The 27,224-nt window shown below is 33.8% G+C and overlaps 1 protein-coding gene across 2 annotated transcripts; it reads right to left on the reverse strand.

Annotated features, from left to right (window-relative positions):
- Positions 1–9,054: 9,054 nt before the first annotated feature.
- LOC110734546 (cyclin-T1-3-like) lies at positions 9,055–21,895 on the reverse strand. 2 transcript variants are annotated; one of them, XR_002513865.1, is made up of 8 exons: positions 21,408–21,895; positions 20,605–20,854; positions 15,331–15,412; positions 15,046–15,180; positions 14,186–14,361; positions 13,951–14,102; positions 12,592–13,725; positions 9,055–9,324 (listed from the first exon to the last, which is right to left on the reverse strand). XR_002513865.1 is itself a non-coding variant. In XM_021914717.1 (7 exons), the coding sequence occupies exons 2-7, from the start codon at positions 20,829–20,831 to the stop codon at positions 12,689–12,691; spliced, it is 1,809 nt and encodes a 602-aa protein (XP_021770409.1). In that variant the 5' UTR covers positions 20,832–20,854; positions 21,408–21,895; the 3' UTR covers positions 12,125–12,688. The 2 variants fall into 2 exon arrangements, 1 of the variants encoding a protein (XP_021770409.1); XM_021914717.1 differs by lacking the exon at positions 9,055–9,324 and having other exon boundaries at positions 12,125–13,725.
- Between the last annotated feature and the right edge of the window lie 5,329 nt (positions 21,896–27,224).

A 27,224-nucleotide genomic window follows, 5' to 3' on the forward strand; every position in this document is an offset into this window, starting at 1 on the left:
ATTCTATGTTCCTTCTTGGATACCGTCACTTTGTTACCACAGTCTCTAGCAATGTGTCCCATGCCTTGGCACTTGAAACAAACTTTTTTCGCCAATGCAGCTTGTTCGGGAGTAACAACAATCATCTTCCCTTCATTGTTCGAATTGTTAGAGTTAGGAGCGCTGTTGTGGTTCGAACCCTCACCATTAAAGAATGACTTCCTTTCCTTGAAATAAGAAGTTTTCTTTTCTTTCTCCTGTTTCTCAAATCTCTCTGCCAACCTTAAGACATCATCAAAGAACACATAATTTGATGTTTCCACTTTGTGAGAAATCGAAGGTGTCAACCCTTTTATGTATCGTCCAATCTTCATCTCCTCTTTTTCTTGCAAATCACAAAGCATGCACAATTTCTCAAACTCTTTAGTGTATTCGGAAACACTAAGACTCTTTTGTTCAAGATGATTCAACTTCAAGAATTGATCTTAGATAAATTCCCATGGTAGGAACCGTTTCCTTAATTGTCTCTTCAACTCACTCCAAGTATTAATTCGTGGCTCATCTTCTCTCAGTCTCTTGGCACATAAATTCTCAAACCATAGAGAAGTGTTTGGGGGTAAATACCCCTAACAAGCGGACCACTGTCAACGCGACATGTGTCCCGCTAGCTTGCTGACACGTGTCACCAAACCCTAGAAAGGGATTGATCATCGTCTCTATAAATAGAGGAGCCATCCTCATTTATAAGAACACAAGATATAAAAAAATACAATACACAATATAGAGAACATACATTGAATACACATTCAATACTCTCAAAAACTAAGTAATCCTCATTGCAGAACCCTCCTGACTCAAGAGGGGTTATTACTTTCCGCACTATACTCCTCAAACATGTTCTAACTTGATCGTCGGAGGCGGAACTCTCACCCTTGGGAGTCTCCGTTGTTTTGCAGGTATAGACAGCTGGAGGTCAGTCTCGGTGTTGTAACTCTCCCGCAGCACACATCAAAAAACCCCGAAACAAGAAGCATATCTCGTCAGTTTTAGGTTTGCAACCTTGTAGGCTTTCTGCTCATCAAAACCTTTGTAGTCAAAGACCTTTTCCATCTGACGAACCCAATCTAAAAAGTCTTCAGCATCCCCATCACCTGTAAATTCCGGAAGTTCCAACAACTTCAAATCTCGATCATTGTCAATTGGAAAATTACTCATGATTCCCCTAGGTTGTTCATTGTTGATTATTCTTCCTTCCCCAACCACTTGAGTTGATAAAGTTTCGACCCTTTGATTGGTTTGGGCAATTTCTTGTGTACTCTTCTCAATTTTCTCATTTATTCGTTCAAGATTTGCATTAAAATTTCTCATCATATCAACAAGCATAGTATCAAGATCCTTCTTTGTTAAAGTACTCATGATGTCGAAATAATATTCAGAAAATTAAACACAAGTCTCAAGTTCTCTCATCAACAAATAAAACCAGTGTCCACAACTATTATGCGCGCGTCAATAAGTAACCACAATTTTAACAATTATACGATATCAATTAACTGAATTCCCAAAGAGTACTTTTTGCTTCACAAACTTAATGAAGACACGTATATAGCAATGTAGTGTAATATTTGGCAACAAAGTAAATCAATGATGATTGATGACACAACTTTTAATAAAATTAATTCAATATTTTGGAAGCAAGTCTGTTAACTCACCAAGTAAATTAAAAAGCACTCACCAACAAATAAAATAGGAGTTACGAGTACCTTTTGCACAACAAACTAGTAACCGATGAATTCTGCAATTTATCCGTTTGGCGTACAAATGTTTTTTTTTTTTTTTTTTTTTCAATCAACAAGATCGATCGTGTAAGTGGAGGGGACTTACAAACCTGGCTCTTATACCAATTTGATGCGTATTTTTGACGGTTTGTATTTAATGGAAGGATTTGAGTGATTTTAATCGTGAAAATTTGAAAGATAGTCTTAGAAGGCAACGACTTCTAAGTTTGATTTTAGGAGCAACGATCCCAAAACCCTAGTTAACAACTAGTTTGAACCTTAACAAAGTTCTCTTCAAGCAAAACCTCAATAATCTCAAATTATAATTCATAAAAACATCTTCTTAAAATAATTGGCATACAACTAGTATATATAGGAAAAATAAATCTATCCTACTTGCCCTGCAAGCAAACTAAATAAAAAGCACTAATAATTAATTAATGAACCAAGAGAGCCCACTAATTAATTAACACAACTTTGGAAGCCCAAGGCCCCATAACTACTACTAAGAAAATAATAAAAACATTATTAAAAACTCACTTGTAAAACCCCTACTTTAAGAGTAAGGTAAAACCAAGAGAGTATCTAAATAAAGCAATAAAAATAGTTATAAGAAAGGGGACTCAATTCACATCAGATAGTCAGGAAAGCAGGGTCAAATTCACTAAGAAACAATGAACTTTTCCTTATTAATAAATATAATCTAAATTATCAAGAACACGTGATTTGTGAATTATTATTAAATTAAAGCAATAATTAAACTAGGGAGAAAATCAATAATTAAAAGCCTAGGATATAGGTTCATCAATGAATAATAGTCCGAGAAAATAGTTAATAATCAATATTGCAATTAATCAGATAAGCATGCTCTCGCAATTTATTACATATTAAAATAGTATCATTGATCAAGATTTCTTTAATCTTATCCTTTTCTTTCTTTGATTATATTTATCAGTTTTTTTTTTTAAATTTAAATATAGTAAAAACATTTTGATCTGTAATACACTTCCTCCATTATTCATTTTTAATCACTACATTTGAGGATTTGCATCATTTACACACTCTTTTAACTACTTTTTGTCAGTTATATGTTTGGACTATAATGATCAGCATACTACAAATTCAACCGTATTTGAACCCATAGAAGTCATAATTATCTAAATTTGAATACCATAATTAAAGTGACATATTCAATATATTAATTATCTTAGTTTCCTACCATTCTTAAAAACCTAATTTACCTAAACCCTAGTTTCTTTTGCCTTCTTAAGATCATAAATACAAAGATTGTACATACAAAGCAATAATTAATGGACATTAAATGTCATAGTTGTTTCGCCATAATGACTATATTCAACCACTCTAAAACTATAAACATGTGACATAGTTGTTAGACTGTTACATGTCATCCTACTAGTGGCAAAGCTAGCTAGGCCCGTTGAGGGTTGCTCCTTTCACCAAAAGGTTATGTTTCAACGATTTTCACCTTGAGAATGTAGTTTTGTAGGAAAATAACAATGTCATTAGGGTAATTCCCATGTAGTTTTATGCATGGTAGGAGAACTATTTTATTTTATCGATGTGTCACATAACATTTAAAGACAAGCTTTAACTCCTCTATTTGACACAACGGCAAATACAATCGGCCTTAATGGTATTCGAATATTTCTAAAACATATGAAGCAATGTCCATCATAGTATACATGAGATCACATAATTAACTAATTTGAATCATTCAATAATTCATGAATAGCTTATACCTTGATTATTGCTATCTCAAATTATCGATACACAAGTACTTATACCACCTTAGAGGATTAAAGTTATTGAAATATGTAGAACAGGGCATTTAGAGAACCAAAGTTATCGCAATATGTTGAATATAGGGAACTTGAAGAAAACTATCTATGTTTAGAAACAAGTGAAATCATGCTTAAGCTTCTCATATATTGCCCAAATCTCTACCAATTTGGTTTTCAATAAGGCATGGAAACCATCCAACTATTCCATGGAAAGATATTACATCTTCATTCCATGCATAATTAAACGAGATAAAACAATCATTTTTAGTTCACGATCTTTGTTTTACATCTTTAATTTGGAGGTTTTCCTCCATCACTTTAATCATATTTTTTAATTAAATTTTCACAAATATTTCTAGTACAAGATCTCTAACAACATTTTCAATTAATACCTTCATTGTTAGGCATGGTTGGATATGGTTAAATAGGTGTTTAGCAAGAAAGTTGGAATGTTTTTATTAATATAATTACTAAATCATTTATTTATTAAACTTGACAAATTTAGCATGGACAATAGCTAAGGAATTGAATATCATGCTACTTAATCCTCATGGGTTTTTTTTTTTTATATGAAGATCACCATTTGAAATTTCTTACCAAACATTAATATTAGCAAGCAAAGATTGAAGTGTAACACCTTTTTGTGTTAGTAGTATTGTCAAACTATATAACTCTAGAAAAATACTAACAAATCTTACTTTAACTATTATTATTTTATGTATTATACTCTCTCCCTTCGTTTTTGTTCTACTCACCTTTTATTTTAGGCTGTGTATACCTTCTCATTTATGACATTACTTTTAAATGTTTTGCAAGCAAAGTGACAATAATTTAAACGGAGAACATATAGTCTTAATAAGGGTTTTCAACTCTTTTAACAAAATTGATAATATTATGAAAATATTTTCCACAAATAAAAGAAATGAAATGTGATTGAAACAACTACTATTAAATTTATTTACCTCTCTAATAACTTTTTCATCTCAATAACCTAGACATTAGGTAAGGCTGGGTTAATCCAAACATTTTGTATATCACTCAACTTTGATAAAGAAATCTGTAAGAAAAATTTTCAAAAATAATGCGACCTTTGCCCAGTATTACAAAAAAAAAATTAAAAAAAATTATCATCTCAAAAATAATATGACCTATGGGGGCATCTGCTCAAAACTAAAGAAAAAATTGTGAACCTATTAAACAGGTTAATTGGACACGTGTCGCATTGTTATTGGTTAGGATTCTTTTATTTTAACCAATAAAATTATTTTAAATTTTTTTTTTCTTAAAACATACCTACTCCCACAATACCAGCCCCGGCCCCCTCCTTCGCCCAGCCACGCAACCAAGCCCCCTTTCAAACCACCTCTGTCAGCCATTGCAGACGAGCCCCCCCTCCAGTAAAATGAGACCTCCCCTCTTCCACCAACCCCCAAACCCCCCCCCCCCCCACCACCAAAAAAAAAAAATACTAGCCCTTTTCATTGTTCAACCCTCTCCTATCCCCGACCCAGACCCGGACCCCTTTATCTTTCTACACTATCATCACTGGTGGTTTAGAGGTTAGGTCTAAGTTTGTGTTTTGGGATGGTGAGGTTTCAAGGCTCGTGGAGGGCAAGCGGGGTGGGAATGGGGGTTTCGAGCTGAGTGAGGGTAGGGGTAGGGGTTTCAGGATGGTGGAGGAGTGGGGACGAGGTTTCAGGTTGGTGGGTAGTTGGGTGTGGGATTTGGGTTGGTGGTGGTGCATGGGCAAGATGTGACTGGTGACAAGATGGGGGGCTAATAGGAGGGGGTGTCATTTTAAAGTTAATTTTTCAAAAAGATTTTGTAAAAATTATTTTTAAAATCCTATCAATCACAATGCAACTAGTTTCACAATTAACCTATTAAATGTTAGAACATTTATATATTAAATGTGCTTTTAGGATTCGCGTTAATATCATTGGGAGTTGGGAAAATAAATGATATACGGTTTTGTTATGAGTGGAGTGTAAGTAAATGGAAAATAGTAATGAGCGTAATGAAATTTAATTGCGTTGATATCTTTTGAGTAAAAAGACATGTCTGTTGTAACTTTTCATGTACTTAGTAACGTAACTAGTTAAATATAATATTTATTATAATTCAATTAAGTTGATGTCTTTTGGGTGAAAAGACATAACTCGTGAGGGAACTAGTTTATGTACATCCCTCATTCTCTATAAATAGCAATCGTTATCTAATGTGAATGTATGATGAATATGATCAAGTATAAAACATCATTAAACTTGCTTCCTTTGAGAAAATTTTCTATAGTATTTTCTCTTGGGTTTTTACAAACATTTGCTCACAAACTTTTTGTAGATTGGTTTAGTCAAACAACCTAAATCAATTGGTCTTTTCTTTGTATCTCAATAGTTTTATCGTGTTAACTCTATTGTTTCGTAGAGGGGTGATAATAAACAATTAGGAAAGCGGCATTACGTTACGTGCCTAGAAGAAATATCCGGTCCCTCTTGTTTTGTCCTCCATTTTGTTCTAACAATCTAATAGTTTATTTATCGTTGTGGATATGCATTCTTCTATATGTAATAAAGCTCTCAACCATTTATGTTGGGTAATTTAAAGATGTCATTTTTTTCATGGACAAATGAAGATGAACACATCTTGTTGACAATCCTTAATGCGTGAAGAAGAGATGGCTATAATCACAATATAGATTTTGTTGTGTGTATTTTGATGGCCATATCAAAACGATGATACACGGTGAGTGGGAAAGCAAAGAATTGCTATGAGAATAGATTAGCAATAATGGCTACGATATGGCGATACTTCAAGTATGAGTTGGCAGAATTATTAATGCATGTGTGATATGTGTCGGCTGGTAATGTAAAATTAACTTTGCAATTTGATTTGATTTTTGTTGGAAGATCCACAAAGTGAATTTGTTGTAAGTTTTTTTTACTTTGTTTATTTCAACCATGGTTGTTTTAATTTGCATGCATGACCGCATGTGTGCTTTTCAATTTTACTATGAGTTTGGTACGTTTATTGATCTTGCAATTGGTTTTAATAGCGGGCTTTTTATGCATTCGTTTCTTTTATCAAATGGTTTTATTTGATTTTGATATGGTTATTTCTATCATGAATTATTTTATACTTTGTATATGTAATTGGTTTTAATTGGTGTAACATCTCTTCTCTATGACACTTTACATATTTTATCAAATTTTATTTTGATAATGCATGTTTTGATAATAGAGGAGTGTTAACGCTGTTAACCATGCGGTTATTTAATTTAATATTTTCAAGGTCTTTGAAATTATTGTATATATATTCATCTTTGTATGAAGTGGATATGAGTAATAACAAGATGGTTTTATTATGATAGTTGATTCATATTGTTGTCTTGTGTAGTGATTTCAAGGTAATATCGGTTGTATAAGTGTATATATAAAACAAATTGATGGCAATGAAATGTTTGTCAATTTGTATATATGTTTAATTATATCATACATGGAACCGATTTTAGTGTATGTTGAATTATTAAATGAATTTATCTTTCGTGATTTCCTTGTTTTTGGAGGAAAAATAATTTCTTGATTATCTTGATGAAAAGGATAAATAATTATGACAAATTATAGTTTTATTTTGTTAAAATTTTTATACTTGTATGTCATATGATGTTCTAGTTATGACAGCTTTATTTATAGATCGATGTTGTCATTTTATTGATGTTTTTCTATGGTTTGATAGAAACATGTGTATTTATTTAACATTGTATACTTTTCTTGGTGATAATAAAGAGGGTATGTATGTAAGTACAAGGCATATATTTTGTGATTTTATTTTCACAATGTCGTCTTGGGTTATGGTCTTTTCATAAATCACTAGTATAAGTGTTTATATATAAATTTAATTTGATGACAATAGAAAATGTTTCAAAATTTGTATATATGGTTTGGAAAATCTTATATTTGAAATTGATTTATGAATGTTAATTGCGTTATGAATGTTGTGTTTTTTCATTTGATGAAAAAATATATATTATACTTGGTCGTAGTATAATGAAGGATAAGGTGTTCTTATCTTTGGCTTAAACTTTTTAATAATCAACTGTGATAAATCCTTTGGTTTTAAAAGGATGTTCTAATGCTAGGCGGTAATGGATTAGGGAGTTTGTTTGTTTTTCAAGAACATGATTACTTTTCATGGAGGAGGTTTATTCTTCATTAAGATTGTTTGTTTTCATGGAGGAGGTTTATTTTTCATGAATATGGTGTACTTTGTGGAGGAGGTTTATCCTTCATAAAGAGGTTTGTTTTCATTGGAAGAAGTTTTTAATTCCTATGAGTCTTATAAAAAGCTTGCATGATAGTTAAGGTGTTATTGATATATGATATAATTTATGGTTTAATTCCATGTACCATGTTACTAGTAAATGTGATATATATATTTCAATAATTATCAATAGTGTAAATCATGTTTATAATGGTATTTCATGACACATATGGTTATGCGACATTATTTTGTGTGTGATTTTATGAAACATGGAAGTCGCGGTTGTAAATTTTATACGATCTGCTTGATTGAATCTTTGGCCAAAGTATTGACAAGTTATGTTGTAAAATTCTGACGGGATGAAATTAAGCCCAAATTAGGTCACTAGTAAAGAAAACCCAATTCAACGTCTAGTACAACGCTAGATCTTGAATTCAATGAGGATCCAACTTGACTTGGTGATTTGAAGCACCATATTTATCAAATTCATCCCAAGGTTAGTGCTTAGTTTTGCAATGTAAGGAGGTTGAAATTTATTTCTTAATAGACTTTTGGGAGGTTGCTCATATTGCAAGAGCATGATTATGTAAAGTCTACCTATATATATGAGTAAGAAGTTTGGCCGCTTCACTAAATTAGGGGCTTAACTTGGAGATACTCATGAATTGAAGTGATTTTATGATTCAAAGCTTAGTCTATCATTATGATTAGAATTATTGTTAAGTGTATTATACTAAGCGGAAATTCAATCGTTTCGACATAATCAAAATGTCATTTTTTTTTTATAAACGGACAAAGGTCATATTATTCTTGACCATATATTAAATCCGATGTAAAATCCACAATATTATAACCATCCATCATCCATACTCCTCAAGGTCTAACTTAGTAATACCTTATCTTCCCTTACGGTATGGGTAGGTGGGACGCAATGGCAAATAGGGTTGGTGATGTGTGTGAAATGTCGAATGAAGAAGGGAGGTGAGACTCATGAGAGGGTGGGTTGTGGTTATGGTGGTACGTACTTATAATTGAAGGTAAAATAATTGGAGCAACTGTGAGTCTTTGATGTTGATCAGAGATGGTTGCTAGGATTTTTGCCCAAGGTACTTTTGCTGGGATATCATCCTTCGTAGGCTTAATATTTTTTTTTTAAAACACTTAATTCACCAGTTTGCTTGGTATGGAGCATAAAGAGATAAACAACTCTAACAGTTAAGATATATAGGAGGAAAAGAACAAGTAAAATAGCCAGCTCAAACCATTAGTTCATAACTTCATATTAAAAAGCATTCAAGGACAGCTACTAGTACAAAATTTCATTCCCATGAACTGAAAAGTTGTCTAGCATCAAATTATATAATGCCAGAATCCCTGCTTACTGGTTAATTCTGCAGGGGTAAATTACATACAACATCAACAGAATAAAACCGAATCTGCTCATGAGCCCAATCCTCATTGCCACGGAAGCAGCACTATGAACTACTTCACCAATCTTCGGGCATTCCTAACTGGGAAATGAACACTTAATCAAATATTTGACCCGAAACACACATTTAAAGTGTAATACTCTAAGTGTGTACAGAAATACAAACACCAACACTCCTAAGAAAATCAATGAAGTATATACACATAACAGGCAGAAGAGATGACGCGATCAAATTACTTTAACAACACCTGCAAACAGTATTAGAAGTCTAGCGGAACTAGAATTAAAAACACCAAAACCATTAAAGGCCATAAATTTGTTATTTGTGTTTCAAACTGAATCATTTATCCAATAGCACACATCCTATCCTAATTGATTTAGCATAAATCATAATTCTAGCTTTCACAAACATAAAAAAAAAAAAAAAAAAAAAAAAAAAAAAAAAAAAAACCCTGTACATAATAATTCTGCCAGCTGCTCCCTTCCACATTGGCAATGAATAAAAGATAACAGTAACAACAGGGAAAAAGATAAAGTGTTTGCACTAGTAAACACATTGTACTAGCAATCGCAACTCAGATAGTCTGTTTAATCTTCTTCTTGGATGACAGCCATGAAAAAAAAAAAAAAAGAACACACTTGGAATAACAAGATGTAAACAGAGAATACGAGTGAAAACTAGATACAGTCCAAGCAACACTTTTTTTTTTTGGGTGTGGAGAAGAGAAGTGGATGCATCATTCTAGTGCTACTCGGAGGGGGCAAGCTGGGAACCCATCACTAGAGCGAACCCCTAGCCCCTACATTCACTAACTCTTCAATCTACAATCACCTTCCATCCACCTGTATTTTCTGTATTTCTCTTCCATTTCCCCTTAAAATATATTATTAATCCAAGCATACCTTCAAGAAATCAGATTCAAAAACATTCCAAAATATAGGGTTCATGCAACTAAAATGACATCTGGGCAGAACAAATATAAGGAAAGACTAATTACAAAATGAACTAAGAAAATGCACTTCATAAATTATCCATAATCAAACACAATAAACTTTTTTTTCCTCAAACATAATAAAATAATTTTTCCCTCAAAAGATTATCCATCTAGGTTCTTCAACCCAACCTTCCATTAAAAATGTGGTTGCAGAATATTAGTAAAGCATTGCAAAGCTCAGACAATTGAACAAGAAAAGTTTACTAGCAGAGAGAATCAGACAAATAAATGCAGCAGCATGGCACACAAAATAGACAACCACAAAATGATGAGCACAAATTAGGTTACCAGAAGCTGAGATAATAACAAAGACATGACTCAACTAGGACAAAGAAGTCATTGAAATGAATAAGAGAAGCATGAGTAACAGCAAATAAAGTCAAATAAGTAAATAACAATATGAAAGGCTTAATGGAACTATGGAAATTCATAGCTGCCAGATATTAATGAAAGTGAAAATGGCACATCCACACCCATATACATTACAAGCCAAAAAGCAAATAAATTAGGATAAGCAAAGCAGAAACCTTCCTGTTTCACATTGCTTTGATATGTTACTCTAATGAATAATCAATCAGAAAGGGTCATACTGATAAGGTTCGGTCGGGGCTAACAGTTCGAGACATATTATAATTATGAGAATAAGAGTTTAGAGAAATCAACAGTCACATCACAGTTAAATAAAAACCCTAACCATTCATATGTTGTCCCTCCGGAAATTCCTGCAGAAGAAAATACTTAATTGCTCTAATTTGGGTTAAAACAACTGACTGTCAGCACGTGACAGACGACTGTCCTAGCAATGAGCAAGCCAGCAAAAACAGCCAAACTAAAGGGCAGCACTCCACATGACCTCGGTCAGATACACTTTGCCTTATAGATTTATGGGGGATATGTGGACAGGGTGGATGTACGGCTAGGTCTTGTGTATCTTTTTTGGGTAAGTAGTTTAAGGTGACGGAAGAATCATAGTTGTGCAGGGCATCTGATGAACGCAAACAAAAGGTTGTTTTTTCAACTGTGAGAAAATGACTGACAGTAAAAATTAACTATGTTATTTATGTATGACTTGCAAATTCTAGAAAACCCTCTATAACCTCATGTGCCAAATCAGCTAAGTCTGTCTTAAAAGATAAAGATTTAAGGCTAAGCTTTAAAGGAACACAATCTACTACCTAGAGTTCTAGACAAAAACCTCAACATTTCAAAGATAATTGAAGAAAAAAGATCATTTTGACATTAATTACCTGTTTTAAAAAGTGTCATTCAAAATTCAAATAACTACCTTTCGTAATTTTTAGAAATCCATCTAATCTCCCGTCACATGAACCCCAAAGATATATACTAGTACCAACAAAGCCCCTATTGGTAGTTTTGGTACTAATAACTGTCTTGTTGGGATAAAGTTGAGTGACAACAAAACCTAAATTCTATTTAGTACCAACAAAGAAGTGTATAGGTACTTAGTTAGTTTAGTACCAACTAAGCACTACTTTAGTGCCAAAGAGGATAGAATGAGGTCTATGTGGTGAAAAATTGGTAGTTGGGTATTGAATTATAAACTTTGGACTTTAAAAAGGCAGTTATTTAAAAAAAAAATAATAATAATAACAAAAGGAAGTTGTATAAATAACACTGTTTAGAATTGGTAGTTACTGACAAAATAAACAAGAAAAGATTTAACAGATAAAAGAAAACATACAGAGCCACCTAGCAATAGTACAAACAAGTTAAGCAGAAAAAGTAACCAAACCAAATTCAAGGAAATTGAAGAATATCTTCCAGCTTATTAAATATTGCTATTTGCTACTCTTCAAAGAAACAGTACAGTAGGCTTGCGCTTTAAAAAAAGCAAGGGGAAACGGAAAAGTAAAAACTGAAGGCGTGTACAGCTCAAACGTGTATTTATTATCAAAGTAAAGAGCCTCTGATATAATTATGAAGGCCATAAATAGAAATTAGGAGTTACAGTTGGAATGATGTAGATATAATTGTGAAGTTGTGGTTGATGCCCATCATGTTACATGTAAAAATACAATTAACTAAACTGACTATTTCCTACAATTTTTACCATGGATTACAAGTCCCAATACTCATTAACACTCTTCCTCCGAAGGCAGACACACAATCCAACTAGACCCAGTTGTCATCAGTCATCATCATCGTAGTGAACCACAAGTAATCCAATCAAAAGGGGAAAGAAAAATAGTGGTCAAGCAATATAAATAGACAGCAAAATTTTGACTGATCAGAATGAATTTTTTTTTTTTCTTCCCTTTCAACACAAATTAAAGCTCATTGAAACCTAATGAATAACATATAGAAGTACCGAATATATGGCATTCTGGGCGTACCTATAGTTTTTATCAAGCAGCTGCATTCTGCTCTACTACAAATAATATGTAGGAAGCTAACAACCCAAATTATGCTTCATGGAAAAGATAAACAGCTTCAGGCATGATTTTCCTGTACATGCCTTTTGTGATCCCTATCAGGATATCCAAGGCGGCCAATCCTGTTTTTCTCTTCAGAAAAATCCCCTTGCCATCTTTTTCCATCACTTGTTTTGTCCGGTGGGCTTCCAGCCTTTCTCTTCCGATCATTTGACTTGGGTGATTGATAATCCCAGCTAGAATCATCTAATGCAGACACCTCGCCTTCTTCTACATTCTCAACATCAAGTCCATGTGATTGCTGACTCTTCGAGCCCGTATGGTGCCTATCTCCAGAAGGCTCAAGGTGCTTGATATTATGGGAGTTATCATTATCAAGCCGAGTGGAGGGCTGAGCCCAGTTTTGCTTTTTTTCCTGCTTTATTTTCTCACTCTCTGCAGCAGCTAACTCAACCCCCTCTTCCAGCTCTTTCACAATGGGATCATACTCATCCATTATGTGTTTCTTCTTAATCACATCCCCTCGAGACTTCCTTCTCTTTTCACATAATTCCTTCAACTTGTTTGTATCAATCGTCTCAATCATTTCTGATGGAGATTGGGTTTGACCAGCTTCTTTGAACTCTACATTATTATTATGGTATTTATCTTTTGAATCTCCCCCGTCTCTTGCTTTATTTCCCCCAATACTCTTTTCTTTACTATCTTCACTGCTATTCCACTCTGGGGCAGATCTCATATTTTGACCATCACCCAGATTCTCAGGGTAAACCAAGGGCTCCACAGCTCTAGGTTCTCCATGGGCTTTGTGATCTGAGTTTCCATAGTCAGTATTCCGACTATGGGATACTCTAGGGGATCCAGCGTGTTTGTTTGGAAGATCAGGCAACTGCTGAGCACTTGGTGGCTTCAAGGTTCCAGTCTTAGTCGCAGCTACTTCTTGAGGAATATTGTTATTTGGTACTTGCTCTTCAGTTGAAGTTCTTGACGTGGGTCGGTTAGCAGCCCCTCCTGCTACACTGCCTTCAGCTTCACTACCTTGGTTTTGTGGTGCTCTGTTTTGTTCATACAGTTCTAACATTTGATTGCTAACCTCTGCAAAAGTAGAGCAATTAAAATGAATACGACAATCGGAAAAACTTATTCATACATAAGAAAGTATCTGCAGCAATTAAGCTCTCCTGATATTACTTTCCTGTTCCTGAATGTAAAATCGGAGGATGAGGCAAAAGAAAATAACTTATAGAATATAAACATATTACAAGAAACAACTATTGGCTGCAATGATTCCATAGCAAGCTCTTAAATTAAAGGACCAACCCTCCAATTGACGTGGGGTGACATCAAACTCTTGCCACCAGACCTTCTCACCATCCGAAGGAAGTTTGACTTTAAGGAACTTGGCAGCAAGAAAGATGGCACCTGCTGCTATGTGATGGGGCTTAAATTGCAAGCAAAGAGATGTCCGCAGCCTACATGGCCAATTTAGGTGTCAATTAAGGGTTTGGAAGAAAGATCTGCACGTCATATTACAAGATTTTCATATGCATCATACCCATCATTGACAAAATTCCACGCAACCTGGGCAAGGGCATTCTGTGCAACCTTGAATTTCTTTATAGCCTCAACAAGAGGTTTATATGGATGTTGCACATTCAGATCAAAGCCAAGAGTTGCTAGTACAACCCTCTCCCCCAATAAAATTAGCTCTTTTTGTTGTTCATAAACCTCCTGCACGTTAAATCAAACATAAATACATCAAAACATTCACACAAATCACAGTCAAAGTATATCACTTTTGTATCTTTCTGATACTAACAAATGAAAACATTTCACTAAAAAGGGAAAGGAAAGGAGTATAAGACATAAGCTACATAGATTATAAACAATAATAGAGAAAGTAAAGAGCAAACAACTGACTTTCCATCTCCTTCAAAGTACTATTTCCACTTATCTCTGACCATGGCCATACTCATTATTATCTTGTTTAAACATGTAGATTACATATAAATTGTTGGTTCAATTAAGAGTAAAATTTTCACTCTCAACAAATAGTCTATCCTATATAGCAGGGATATAAGAACCATCCTGTATAAAAGGAGATAAATCAGCACTAATAGATTAGAATACGTTCACTTATTTTTCAGAATGAGCAGTGTTATCATTACTAATAAAAAAAATGTAGCCTATCGCAGCAATGTCCCAGGAGGTTCCTTGCCATGCTTTACCGAGGGAAAAGACAGACTAACCTTTTAAATATCAAAATGCATACATCTTGCTGGAATACAAATATTCATTCTAACAATCTTATAGGAAAATACCAGAATCTGGGTGGCTTAAGCAAAAAATAAAATAAAACCAAGTGCTTCTGTGCAGCCTAAAAGGAACAAAATAGCAAGCAGTGAAAAACAGTACCTTTTGCTTAATCTTCTGAATTGCAGCAGGATCCTTTTTATGAATAATTTCATAGGAAACTAAGATGACATCTTTTAATGGACGTGGGGTTTCTTCAACCTTCCCAGCAAGAAACATACAAGCCGTGGCAATAGTCTGCAGCAGATGAGAATCAGTTAAAACTGGGCACCATATGGGACATATTTTTAACCAAAAAAAGTTCAGTACAAAAACAAATATTTTGTTTCAAGTTATCTTTAACCACCAGAACGAAATAAATAAAAGGTCACTAGAACCAATGCGTACCCTTCTATCATTCTTGGCATGGGACTGCCGGAGATAAAACCGGTGACAAAAAATAATTGCAGTAGCAATTGTTACCTGAGGTCTGCATTAACAAAAGAAAAGTCATGTAAAAGAACTTCACACAGAAGTTTATATAAATGACATACAATTATTTGAAAACACTACATAAGAAATGACATACCAAAACTGTACTCTAATCAAATTTTTGCAGAAGTAAAGTAGTCAAATCTTACACTGATGCCAACATCCATATAAAAGTCTTCAATCGGGTGGTAATTAATGAGAAAATTAATTCCTAGGAAAAAATTAATATTACATAATTCTGTCCACCACATAATATAATATCAACAGAAACTGGTTCCTCCAACCCCTTCCTCTCTGGCCCTATTAGTCTTCCAGGACCATATCCAAAGCCATTGCACAACACAAAGTGAAAAATAAGCAGCTTGAACAATGAAGCAAGCATCCTCAAACCCTTCAAATTTCTCTCCTTCCCAAATTATATTTAATAAAATAATACTAGTTAGAATGTACTAAGGTACTATAAATCAGTGGACTTTGGTACACACCATCCATAACCAAAAAGTTGTAACAAGCTCACGGACAGTGTTTCAGCTTCTGATTACAATGGATTAAATCAAATGTCTCTACTAGGCTAACCTCTTGCTTCCTAACTGTTGTGAAGACATAAGTCTCATCTAACAAAGAAAGCCTCTATGTATCTATAGGGGTGATCTTAGAACAGCCTATTTACAATAATGTAACTCCTTAACATCACTGGACAGGCTGTCTTATAGGCATTGGGGTATCAATAATCTACAAAATAAATTAACAAACAAAGGTCATCATTTCTAGGCAATACACCTCTAGAAACCAACATGGATAAGTAAAACATCCACACATACAATATTGCTTCAATAATCACAACATTCTAGGAACAGTAACATGGTACATTAATTGGACTTATTAGCAGTGTCCCACATGAATGCATCAGTTTCCCCCAGGTTAAATATTATAATTAAAAGATCAATAGCAAGAAAAGATATCTTCAAGTGATTCTTAAAATAAAGGGGAAGTTTTATACATGCCAAAGGTAAGAAAGATCATTCCTAGATACTAAGCCCTTATATACCTCAAAATTACTTTTTATCTAGTTAAGAGTCATTTTTTAATAAGAGAACCACTTTATATATTGTAGAACTAGACTCTAAAAGCTTCATATTCTGATGTTTGACCTGCGCTGCCCAATCTATTGCACTAGAGACTAATAATAAGAATCAGTCTTCTATTAGATAGCTAGTTGCTCCCCGGGATAGTCCATTTTGAAATAAGGTGGGTTACTAACCTTTAACAAGTTATGTTTCTGCCTGTACTTCCTAAACTTGGACTACACTACTCTTCACCAGCTTACCAATTCCTGAATCCAAGTCCTGGATAAAAGTTCAAAACCACTAGAAAAGAAAGAAAACTGCTTTTCACTTCCAAATCCAAGCACCAGCAAATTTCCTACTCATATGTATAAGATTCTAAAACCAAGAAAAGACAGACCAAAGTGCCTATTATATCTATTTCCCAGCTATTAAAAACATGTATCCAGCATCAGTCCAAATTTATTAGTTATCTTCCATGGAAAAATAAACGGAAACAAAAAAATTATATCGACAGATCCCACAAATACTACTTGATCACTGCAATTTTAAAAAAGAATTTTAAGGAAAAAAAAGAAACAATTAATGTAATACGGTGTAGAAAATAATAAGAACTATCTATATGAAGAAAGAAAATAATTTTTTTTTGAAAAAAAAGGACTTGTTGGCATTTCGAAGAAAAAAAAAGTAGTAAAACTGCTGTAATCTAGTAATTCCTCTACATACCACCTTGATTAGAAAATTCCAAACACAACATAATTTCTCCATTTGACCCGGCCCCCACCCTCATCTTTTTCACTTCCCCTTCCCTATGTTGCCTACTTTCAAATCGTTAATCACTAGGCATTGTTACATGTATTTTCAGGGAGGTAGCACATATAGCACATGAAAAAATGCTCTTACTAAACTCTACACTATGAACTACCCACAACATCCCACCTGGAACAAGTCAGCAATCAATCAATCAAAGTCTTAATCCCATAAGTGGGGTAGGCTACATGAACCAAAATTGATTATTCCGAGTAGTCATCCACAAAAATCTTCCTCCTCCATCCCTTACGATTCAATACTTCATCCTCATGCAAATCCATATACTTCATATCCTTCAATAGAACAAGTCAGCAATAGAACAAATAAAAGTACAGCCAGTTCAAGATTAGCGTTGATGCAAGCATCTTGCAAAACTATACACAATTCATATGTACCAAACCTCTGTACAGCTCCAATTTCAAACTTTCTGTTCTTTTATTGTTACAACATATGGACTTTCATTCTTGCCTAAGAATAACTTTGACCATCATTTTACAAAAATCTATTAGTTAACTCCGCCAATGGGTTTTCCGCTGCCAGCCCCAAGCTTGGATAAAGGAGAAGGGTTTCGGTAGGCCAGTGACAACCAGTGTAAAACTTTGTCACATCCCATGACATGAGCCAAACTGATTTGATAAAAACATATTGAGACTAATCCAACAACATATAGCATAATGAAACTACATTTTTATATATTTGTAATAGAAATAATATTAGAGAATGAATCGCAAAATAAAAAATATAACAATAATAATTATAATAGTTAATATATTGAAATAGAATTTTCATGACATTTAGCTTGAAGTCAATCAACGGTAAATGACGTTTCTCAAAGTACTTGTAAAAGGCCAGCCCAGAACTTAGTTGCTTGCAACATAATTGGTGAGCTTACTATTCCCATTTCCCACTATAAAATAATTTAGTAATGCTCACAAATGACACTTATAATACCTTAAAATATAAATAAATAAATAATCAATCCCTACACTGTCCAGGCAATATAATAAGAGTTATTTCATCAACATATTGACAATTTGTGCTAATTCCAGAATTAAACCTTCCTTGACTCCCATAATATATAATGATCAGATGGATAGAATGAAAAAGAAAACAATATTCCAGGTCTAATTATCCCCTTAAATGGCTAAATGATTTTTAAAAAACAAACAAAATCTGTCTCAGAATTCTGTTTACTAAGTACTACCTCTGTCCCATAATTAAGTACACACAACGAAATGGCATGGAGATATAAGGGGGGAGAAAAAAGGTGGGACGGTCAGTGGGTTTAAGGCTTAACTTAGGTAAAGTAGAAAGACAAAAGCTACTAAATAGAGGATGAGCGAATATTGATTATATCCAATTCAAGGCTAAAAACAAAAGAACGGTGATTAGTCTATGTAGGTGATAACACATGGAACTCAGTATTGAAAGTCAATAAAAAAAAATTAAAAAAAAAAAAAAAAAAAAAAAAAAAAAAAAAACACATGAAATCAAAGATGTATTACCGAAGACGATCATGTAGAAACCTCATATGCAATTTTGCACACAAATTATTTACCACACAGCCTTTTAAAATTTTAAGTGTAAAAAAGGTAAAACGATAGATAATAGACCATCCCGCCCCCCCCCCCCCTCCCCCCCAAAAAAAAAAAAAAAAAACTTTCATTTGTGCTAGAAGTTTCCATGGTTCCACAAAAAAAAGCTATATCTCAGCATGGGTCCTCCTAAAATAAAAAGGTTCAACTCATAGTTCCAAGACCTAGATCGATAAGCAGCTTCCTAGAAATGTGAGATGGCCCTCAATACAACACCACCCATCTCCCAATGTTGGCACCCAAGAACTCTTAGTCCCAAAATGATTTGAAAAGGACATAACAAATTATTAATTTGAAAGAGTATCACTGCAAAAAAAATCACTAAGGGCCTTAACACACTGCCTCCAGCTATAAGCCTACATACCCAGATCGAATACTAATTTCAACATAAATACGAAGAAAGTGGCTTTTAAACAAGTAAACAGCAATTAATCGCCAACCATATATCACTAGCGGCAGCAGGCTGGAGTCACCGGACTGAACCTATAAAACTCCCAACCAGACCAGGAATGCCAATAACACTCTCTCCATTCACCAAGGCAATGTAGTTTAAGTTTATATCCAGGATAAATTCTGCAGACCAACGCCGTAAGCTTAGAAGCTCCTGCCACTCACATATATACACAGAAATCAAAGTGTCCAAGGCAGGAAAAGTAAGAAAACAAAGAACATCGAGAGGGGGTACCAAAGTGCAACGAAGAGTATAGAGTACAAGGTAGGGAGAATTATGCTACCACAAGAAAGAGATGGTGCGCAATGGGCTAAATTAAATTGGTGACAGGAATTACCAAACATCCTCACTATTCAAAGCAGATGATCACAAAAAAACAAGAGGGTATGGATAATATGTAGGATTAACCCATCAGTAACAATCCTTTCCTATGGAAAATGTAAGAAAAATCCTGACCTATGAAGAGCCTTGACTTACATCGCCACAAAACGGACATGGTGGAAATGGGGTTAAACCAAATTGATGACCAGTTACTACCCACTGTCCTCAGTAAAATATCACAAAACCCAAATGGGAATGGATAATTTAGAGGGTTAGCTCCTATGTAACTATCCGTTTCTACAAAAAAATTGAAAGGCAATGATCTATTACAAGCATTCTCATAGGCAATGTCATGTTTGTGCATTACACTATCCATATCAATGGAACATCACATTAAAATTTCAGAATCTAAATTAGTTTTACTTTGAATCATAAAAAATTAAAACAATCGGTTTCTTCTACCCGTTTATCTCTTACCATAACAAGTATTAGTGACATAAGATGGATAATGGAGTCTCTCAAAACAGCAATGGACCACAAATCCGTGGAACATATTGACAAAATCTACAGAACAGAGAGTTGAAAAGGAGGCTAAGAGGGCAAGCTGCAAAATTTCCTACTGATTCGAATGTTCTATTGAGAGCCAACGACCCCCCCCCCCCACCCCAAAAAAAAAAAAAAAAAAAAAAAAAAAAGGTAATACACCTGATTAATACCATGCAGTCAGTCAAGTCTTATAGAATCCCTCCAACAAGTAAGAGGGGAAAGGACATCTATCCACCTCTACAGTCTTTTCTATACATCAACATCTAAACCATGTATCATCTAAACTCCCCAATCACAACAGTAAACAATGACAATTATTGACAATACGATAAAGAAAGGTAAAGCATAACAAACAATTGTCAAGAAATTCACTTGATCAAAACAGCTATAAACGAGAACTCACACTTTAAGTCTCATTCCTAAATCCTGTAGAAAGGTACAGTATGACTTGCGCAAGTATGTTTCCTTTTTTAGGTCAATACTGTCACGCCTTGATGGTGAATCCTCTTCAATTTCCTTCCTAGAAAAGTACCATCGGCCACCATCCTCAGGCTTCTCTTGAGGTGATCTGAGTGACCCCACTTCCGGAGCTCCAATTTGCGAGGAATCTCCGGAAGCCAAACTGGCCATATCAAATCTTCCAGCAATACTCTCTAACAGAAATAGAGAAAGGGTTAAAACAAAACAAAAAAAAAAAAAAAAAAAAAAAACAAATCCTTGCACAATGAAACTCTAGTAATCCAAATTAGTAAACATAACTTAGGGTTTCCAATCCCTCCCCAAATTCCTATATAAATATATACAATACCCACTAACTTCATTCGGGTTTTGAATCACATCGAAAGCTCGAATTCTTTACCAATTGACTAATTAAGTAACCAATCCTACTAGAATGCAGTGTCACTAGGTAAAAAGAATTTATATTTAACAATTTTTTGCATGATTAAAAATAAATATCGAATTGGGTACGAAGAGGATCAAGAAAAAACAGCGAAAATCGAAGGCTTTTCAATTAAATAAAAAAATGAAAAAATCAACTAATCGAAATTCAAATCAAAGAAAAAGCGCAAAATCAAACACCAGCTCAAATTCAACTTAATCCAAACAAATTCACATACAAAAATCAATAAAGATGAAAGGAAATCAAGCTCATTATTGAAAATTAAAAAAAAAAAAAAAAAAAAAATGAGAGGAGAGAGAAAATACCTGAAGATCAGTAGCGAAAACAGTGATGGAGGAGAAAAGGGAGAAAAGTGAGGGCAAAATAGGCGGCGGAAGGAGGAGAAAGAGGCCGGAAAAGTGGGAGGCGCCGGAGGATGGTGGACGAAGAACTGAAACTAGGGTTTGGGAACAGAAGACATGGGCAACAAGGTGAACAAAGCAAAAAAAAGAAAGAGAGTTTTATTTGCGGGGGACTTTCGTTAGCAAAGGAAGGATGGGGTTTGAGGATCGAATACACCTTCATCAATCTATCCACCTTTTTTTTATTTCTTTTTTTTTTTCTTTTTTTTTTCTTTTTTTTTTTTTTTGTAATACAGTACTTGCAAAGGTACAAGTGTTACTATTTGATTGGCACGTATAAAGAAAGAGTGATGTCGGTCCTTCTTATATGGAGAAATTTTAACACTTTAGAAGAGAATTTAGAGCGCAAAAGTACTTGAAAAAGTGAGAACTTTGATATGGTGTGTAACAAATGACAGCCTACCCACAGTGATGAGTACATTGGCTCACTGTGGTATGAATGCTGACTCTATTTGCCCTTGTTGTGATGAGACATCGAAGAGCACTATCCACATGGCGGTGTTATGTAGAGAGAGTAAGAAATTCTGTAAGCTCTCCCTTATAGTCCAAGAATGGATGTTGGTGAATGGAATAGTAACTTTTTCATTGAATGGAATGGATGTTAGTGAATGGAATAGTAACTCTTTTCATTGAATGGTATGCTGCTGAGATGTCAATATGCACGATAGGTGTTTATACGTATTGGGATGGTTATTGCTTATTTAGATTTTGCCTGTGAATCTTTACCTTTCACTTGAAAGGATTTTTCTTGGTTTAGGCTTTAGGAGTTTATTTTAATTATTTTTATGTTGTTTTTATTTTGTTATTAAGTGACCGAAATTATTAGGATATATTTTTTAGTTTAATTCAGCTAGTAGAAGGTAGCTTAACGTTAAAGATCATATTTGCAAAATATTATCTTTACAAGTTAGGGTTAGTTTCCTAGTTAGATTAAAATTTGTACTATACAATTTAGGCTAAATGTTTAGCTTATAAATATGTGGTTAAGAATTAATAAAAAATCAGATTTGAAGTTTAATTATTATAAGAAAAACGTGAGCTTAGCTTGCGTTTATGGTTTGCTAAACCTTGTCGTTGTGCTAAACTTTGATTCTTGAATTGAGCCTTCAAGTGTCGCCTCTCAATCGAGCCTTGGGAGTTCTATCCTTGTATATTTCAAGTTTGTTAACTCGTTTTTCCTCAAGAAAATCGAATACATACAACCATAATCATATAATGAACATATCAAAATCCAAGAAAGGTTCAAAGACCGACCCACACCAATTGGATGCATATTTACGCAGCTGTTAGAGGATGTATTGATGTGCACTAATATGAACAGAGATGGTACTTTACAGGCTTTGCGTTTTGGTTTCTAGCTTGCCTTTGATGTTGGTTTTTTCTCCATTGAAGTTGGAACAAATTGTTTACTTCTTGTGAAGCTCTTGAACTCTGAAATGTAAGCAAGAACTGCTACATAACAATATCATTGCAACAAGTTATAACTTTAACGCTTGTTACATTAGCTTTTCAATCTAGAAGAACTTGTAACATGGTAGCTCATGCCATTGCTAAGACCGATCTCTCTCTCTCTCTCTTGTGAGCGCGATGATGTAAAAATATGGATGGAAGACTAACCTCTAGAGGTTATGCATTATGTCAACTCTAGCAAACCTTCCTCTGTGAATAATAACTTCTCTATTTGTTGTAAGAAAAAAGTACGGAGTAATTAATAATTGAATTTGCACAAATTCTTATATGTGGCTAACACCATTAGTTGATGGTAGTGTGATTACTTCATATATATATTAGGCAGTTCTTTGTGTAAAAGGGGGTTTCAACCATAGATGATCAAATGAGATTATCTTGACGAATAGGAGTTACACCCATAGAATAATAAGGTTATTCTTATATACAAGTAGAGTTATTCTATTAACAATCAAACAAAACAAGATAAGTATATTTACTCGAATGAACAAATGGGGTTGCTCTTTCTTAACTAATTGGGTTTCTTGTATAATGAATTGAGGTGACTTTTATGGACTAACCAAGGTTACATTTATGAATAAATGATGTTATTCATATGAATAAAAAAAGTTACTCTTTTAAATACATTTGGTCGCATCATTTGTCTAGCCTCGCATAAGACTTGTTGAATATATCTCTATTATAAGTAATTGTAAGTCTAAGATCAATAATGATGTACCTTAAAAACATTATAATAGTTGTCATGTCTCAATGTTAATATTGGAAAAAAAAAAATCAAGATGTATTCAACGGGATTTTTATAAAATTATTGACTTTCAAAATAATAGACATAATTATTAAGGGCAAAGTTTATGAATAAAAACAAGACTTAGCAGATAATTTGAACATTCGATCCAAAAAGTAGGGTACTTGATTAGATAACATAATAGTTCGAGTATTCAATCCGATATCAGATCCAAAAGTAATGTACTTGATTCGATAACGTAATAGTTCAAGTATTCGATTTGATATCTGATCCAAAAGTAGGGTACTTGATTCAATAATCATTATAATTCGGGTACCCTCAGTTTTCTTGTGTTTATCCCCTTTGGAATTTTAGGAGATTCTAATGTAAATAGAATCTTAAACTTTAATATCTTTAATATTTTTCCAAATATAGTTATGTTAAATCTTGTTAGATTCGTCTCTCTTTTTAATTTCCAAACTAGTTTTTGGCCCGGGCGATGCCCCAAGTTATTATTTTATTAAAAAAAAAATAAGTATTAGTTGTTTATTTAAAAAAATTATTGAGCATCAAAATTCAATATTCATTCAATCTACAGTAACCTAAATTTTACATAAGTTTATTTTATTAGTTAAAACGATTCTTTAGTTGTCATAAAAAATTCCTTATTAAAGTAAATGTATTATGTGATTAATTGAAAAAACCTTTAAAATTGTTATGCATTTTTAAGTTACATATTTTAAATACATATGACCTATATTTAAGAATTATGAATGAGTAGGTAAAAGAAATGAGATTAATTTTGTAACCATATGGTTGTTGAAATATACACGTATAAGTTGACAATTAAAATTTTAGAATTTATGAACACGAATAACTCTTTTTAATATGACTTCATTTTCATAATTTGTGTAATTAGAATGTTGGTTAAAATTTCACTTTAGTGAATGTGTGGTCATGGGTTAAATAAAATTGCTAACAAATTACAATTTTTTTAGCGAGAAAACATTGGTGATTGATTGTAGTATGACACTATGCCACATAAGCAATGACGACACGTGGCGGGATTGCATGACTTGCCATTAAGTTTTAATAATATATATTTATTGATTGTTATATTGATATGTTATTTTATAATTGTTTGTCATATGTAACTTGAGATATATTAGCCACAATATTGCATAGAAAATCGTGCACAAAACAAATGGGACATACATTAAAAAACATAGAGAGTGTGAAAGAATTTGACAAGATATCACGAGAGGAGAGAGATAGAATATTAAAATGTTAGTTTGCCTAAAATGTAAAGCTAACACTTTAAAAATGTAAAGGGAATAGTCATGCATAGTTTTTTAGAATGGTGAAAAATGTCATTTCTTTTCATAATTTTTAAAGTGGCGCACTTAGGCAGGGCACAAACTCGTAGAGTTTTAGAAGCTTTACACTTCATGTCCGACTTCTACGCATTAATTCTTAAAGTGATCATAAATAGACTCTTTTACATTTATTTTTTAAATTTTAAGGGGTCAACTTGATTAATAGTAATTGCTAAGGGGGCTTGTTGACACGACATAACACATGAATCGTGCTACGCATGAGCTTTGATTATGAAAGATCAGCATGAATCCACTATCACGCGACTATTTCTTACCCTATTAAAAATACAGGCATACGATACGACTCGCTTGAGCACAACACATGCTAGCACTAGAGCTGTCAATTCGGGTAAACAGTTCGGGTTTGGGTCGGGTTAGTGTGGGTCAGGTCAACTCGGGTCGGGTCAATTCGGGTTAATGTCGTAACCTATGCGGGTTGGCTTCGGGTTGGGTTATATTTTAGTCGGGTCACATTGGGTCATACATCTTATCGGGTTTAGGTTGGGTTACATTCGGGTCAGGTGAATAATAGGTCGGGTTTATTTCGAGTATTAACAGGTTAAAATGAGTTAGGGTACGGTCATTCTCAGGTTCGAGTTGGGTTCGGTTTAAGTCAATAATTTGCGGGTTATAATCAAGTCGGATCATTTCTAGGTCGGGTCATGTTCGGGTTCGGGCTCAAATATTGGGTTAATCTGGGTCTCGGGTTGATTTCAGGTCGGGTCATATCGAGTTTGAGTACATTTTTCGAGTCGGTTTGTTAACAGTTCATGTATTGACATTCACGTTTAATCATTAGCAATTTCTTCATTTATTGTAAGAGAAATAATTTTAGATAAGTACATATTCGACCTAATAAGTTTAAACTACATTTTTTTTACTTATTTTAGGATAAATAATTTCATATAAGTTCAAATATGAGTTTGGATAGTCTGGTACTATGGTACATAGTTGAAACATGACAACATTGATAAATCAAATATAAGGTGTTGACATTAATTTGGTTGTGCCAATTTAATACTCCATTCTTTATTATTAGCTTTATTATTCGGATTACAATCCTTCTCAATTAACTAGCTTCATTAAAGGAAACATTTTAAAGCATTAATGTGCTAAACTAGTTTACTAGCTATATTAGATAAGAGTATAAGAGTTAAGATATGTGTGTGGTTTGAGAAAGTTTATTTAAGGAATCAATGTGTAAGCAATTTTAAAGGTAGATTTGTCAATTTGAGAGTTTGGGACGAGTTAGCTCGATTTAGGTCAATTTGAGTTAATTGCATTACTATTCGGGTCGGGTTACATCAGGTTTGGGTCGGGTTAAAAACAGATAAGGTTGAATTCGAGCCGGATTAGAAACAGGTTTAATCTAAGTCAGGTTGGATTCGGGTCAAGTTAGTAACAGGTTGGGTTGAATTTGAGTTTCAACGGGTCAAAATGGGTTTGGGTCAATCTCGGGTTCAGGTCGGGTTCGGTTCAAGTCAATAATTGACGAGTTATGTTCGGATCGGGTCATCTCTGGTCGGGTCATGTTCGGGTTCGGGTCACGAATCCTAAGGTTAACTCGGGTCTCGGGTTAGTTTTAGGTCGGGTCATATCGGGTTCGGGTCACCGACTTTTTGGGTTCAAATAAGTTAGAGAGTTCGGGTAAAATTTTTGAATCGGGTCAGCTTTTGACAACTCTAGCTGGCACGGAGCCCGTGCCCACCTTTACTAATTTGCCTTTGCGGTTTCACTTGTTACCCTCTTATCTTTGATGGATCAAGTACACTTGGGCCTATTCTTAACAAAGGGAATGTAAATGTATAATAAGATAAATCTCTAATCTCCAACTTATAAAAAGTACAAGATTACTCTTTATGAATAGTATGCTTTCAATTATACCTTTCAAAATGTGCATTTACATATTTACCCTCATTAATATGTACAAGTTTTTATTTTGCCTTCATTAATGTAAATTTTTTATTTTTTTTTTGTATTTTTAGAATAATGCGCGGACATTTATACTCCTAAAATATTTGTTTACATGTTTTCCCTCATTAATTTAATCAACTTATGAAAAAGCACTCCGAACAATGCAAGGCTAGCCATCCTAGTATTTTTAAAAAGAGGAAGTGTAATGTACAAGTTATAGTGTGATACGAGTAGACTTGA

This window comes from Chenopodium quinoa, unplaced genomic scaffold (assembly GCF_001683475.1).
Source record: "Chenopodium quinoa cultivar QQ74 unplaced genomic scaffold, ASM168347v1, whole genome shotgun sequence".
NCBI lineage: Eukaryota > Viridiplantae > Streptophyta > Magnoliopsida > Caryophyllales > Amaranthaceae > Chenopodium > Chenopodium quinoa.

Excerpts from the sequence above, each read along its gene's own strand:
- LOC110734546 (XM_021914717.1), bottom strand. The coding sequence starts at position 20,831 with ATGGCCAGTTTGGCTTCCGGAGATTCCTCGCAAATTGGAGCTCCGGAA. Across the intron at positions 15,413-20,604 it reads TTAGGAATGAGACTTAAAGT|ACCTCAGGTAACAATTGCTA; the intron begins GTGAGTTCTCGT and ends TTGTTAATGCAG. Across the intron at positions 15,181-15,330 it reads ATGCCAAGAATGATAGAAGG|ACTATTGCCACGGCTTGTAT; the intron begins GTACGCATTGGT and ends CATCTGCTGCAG.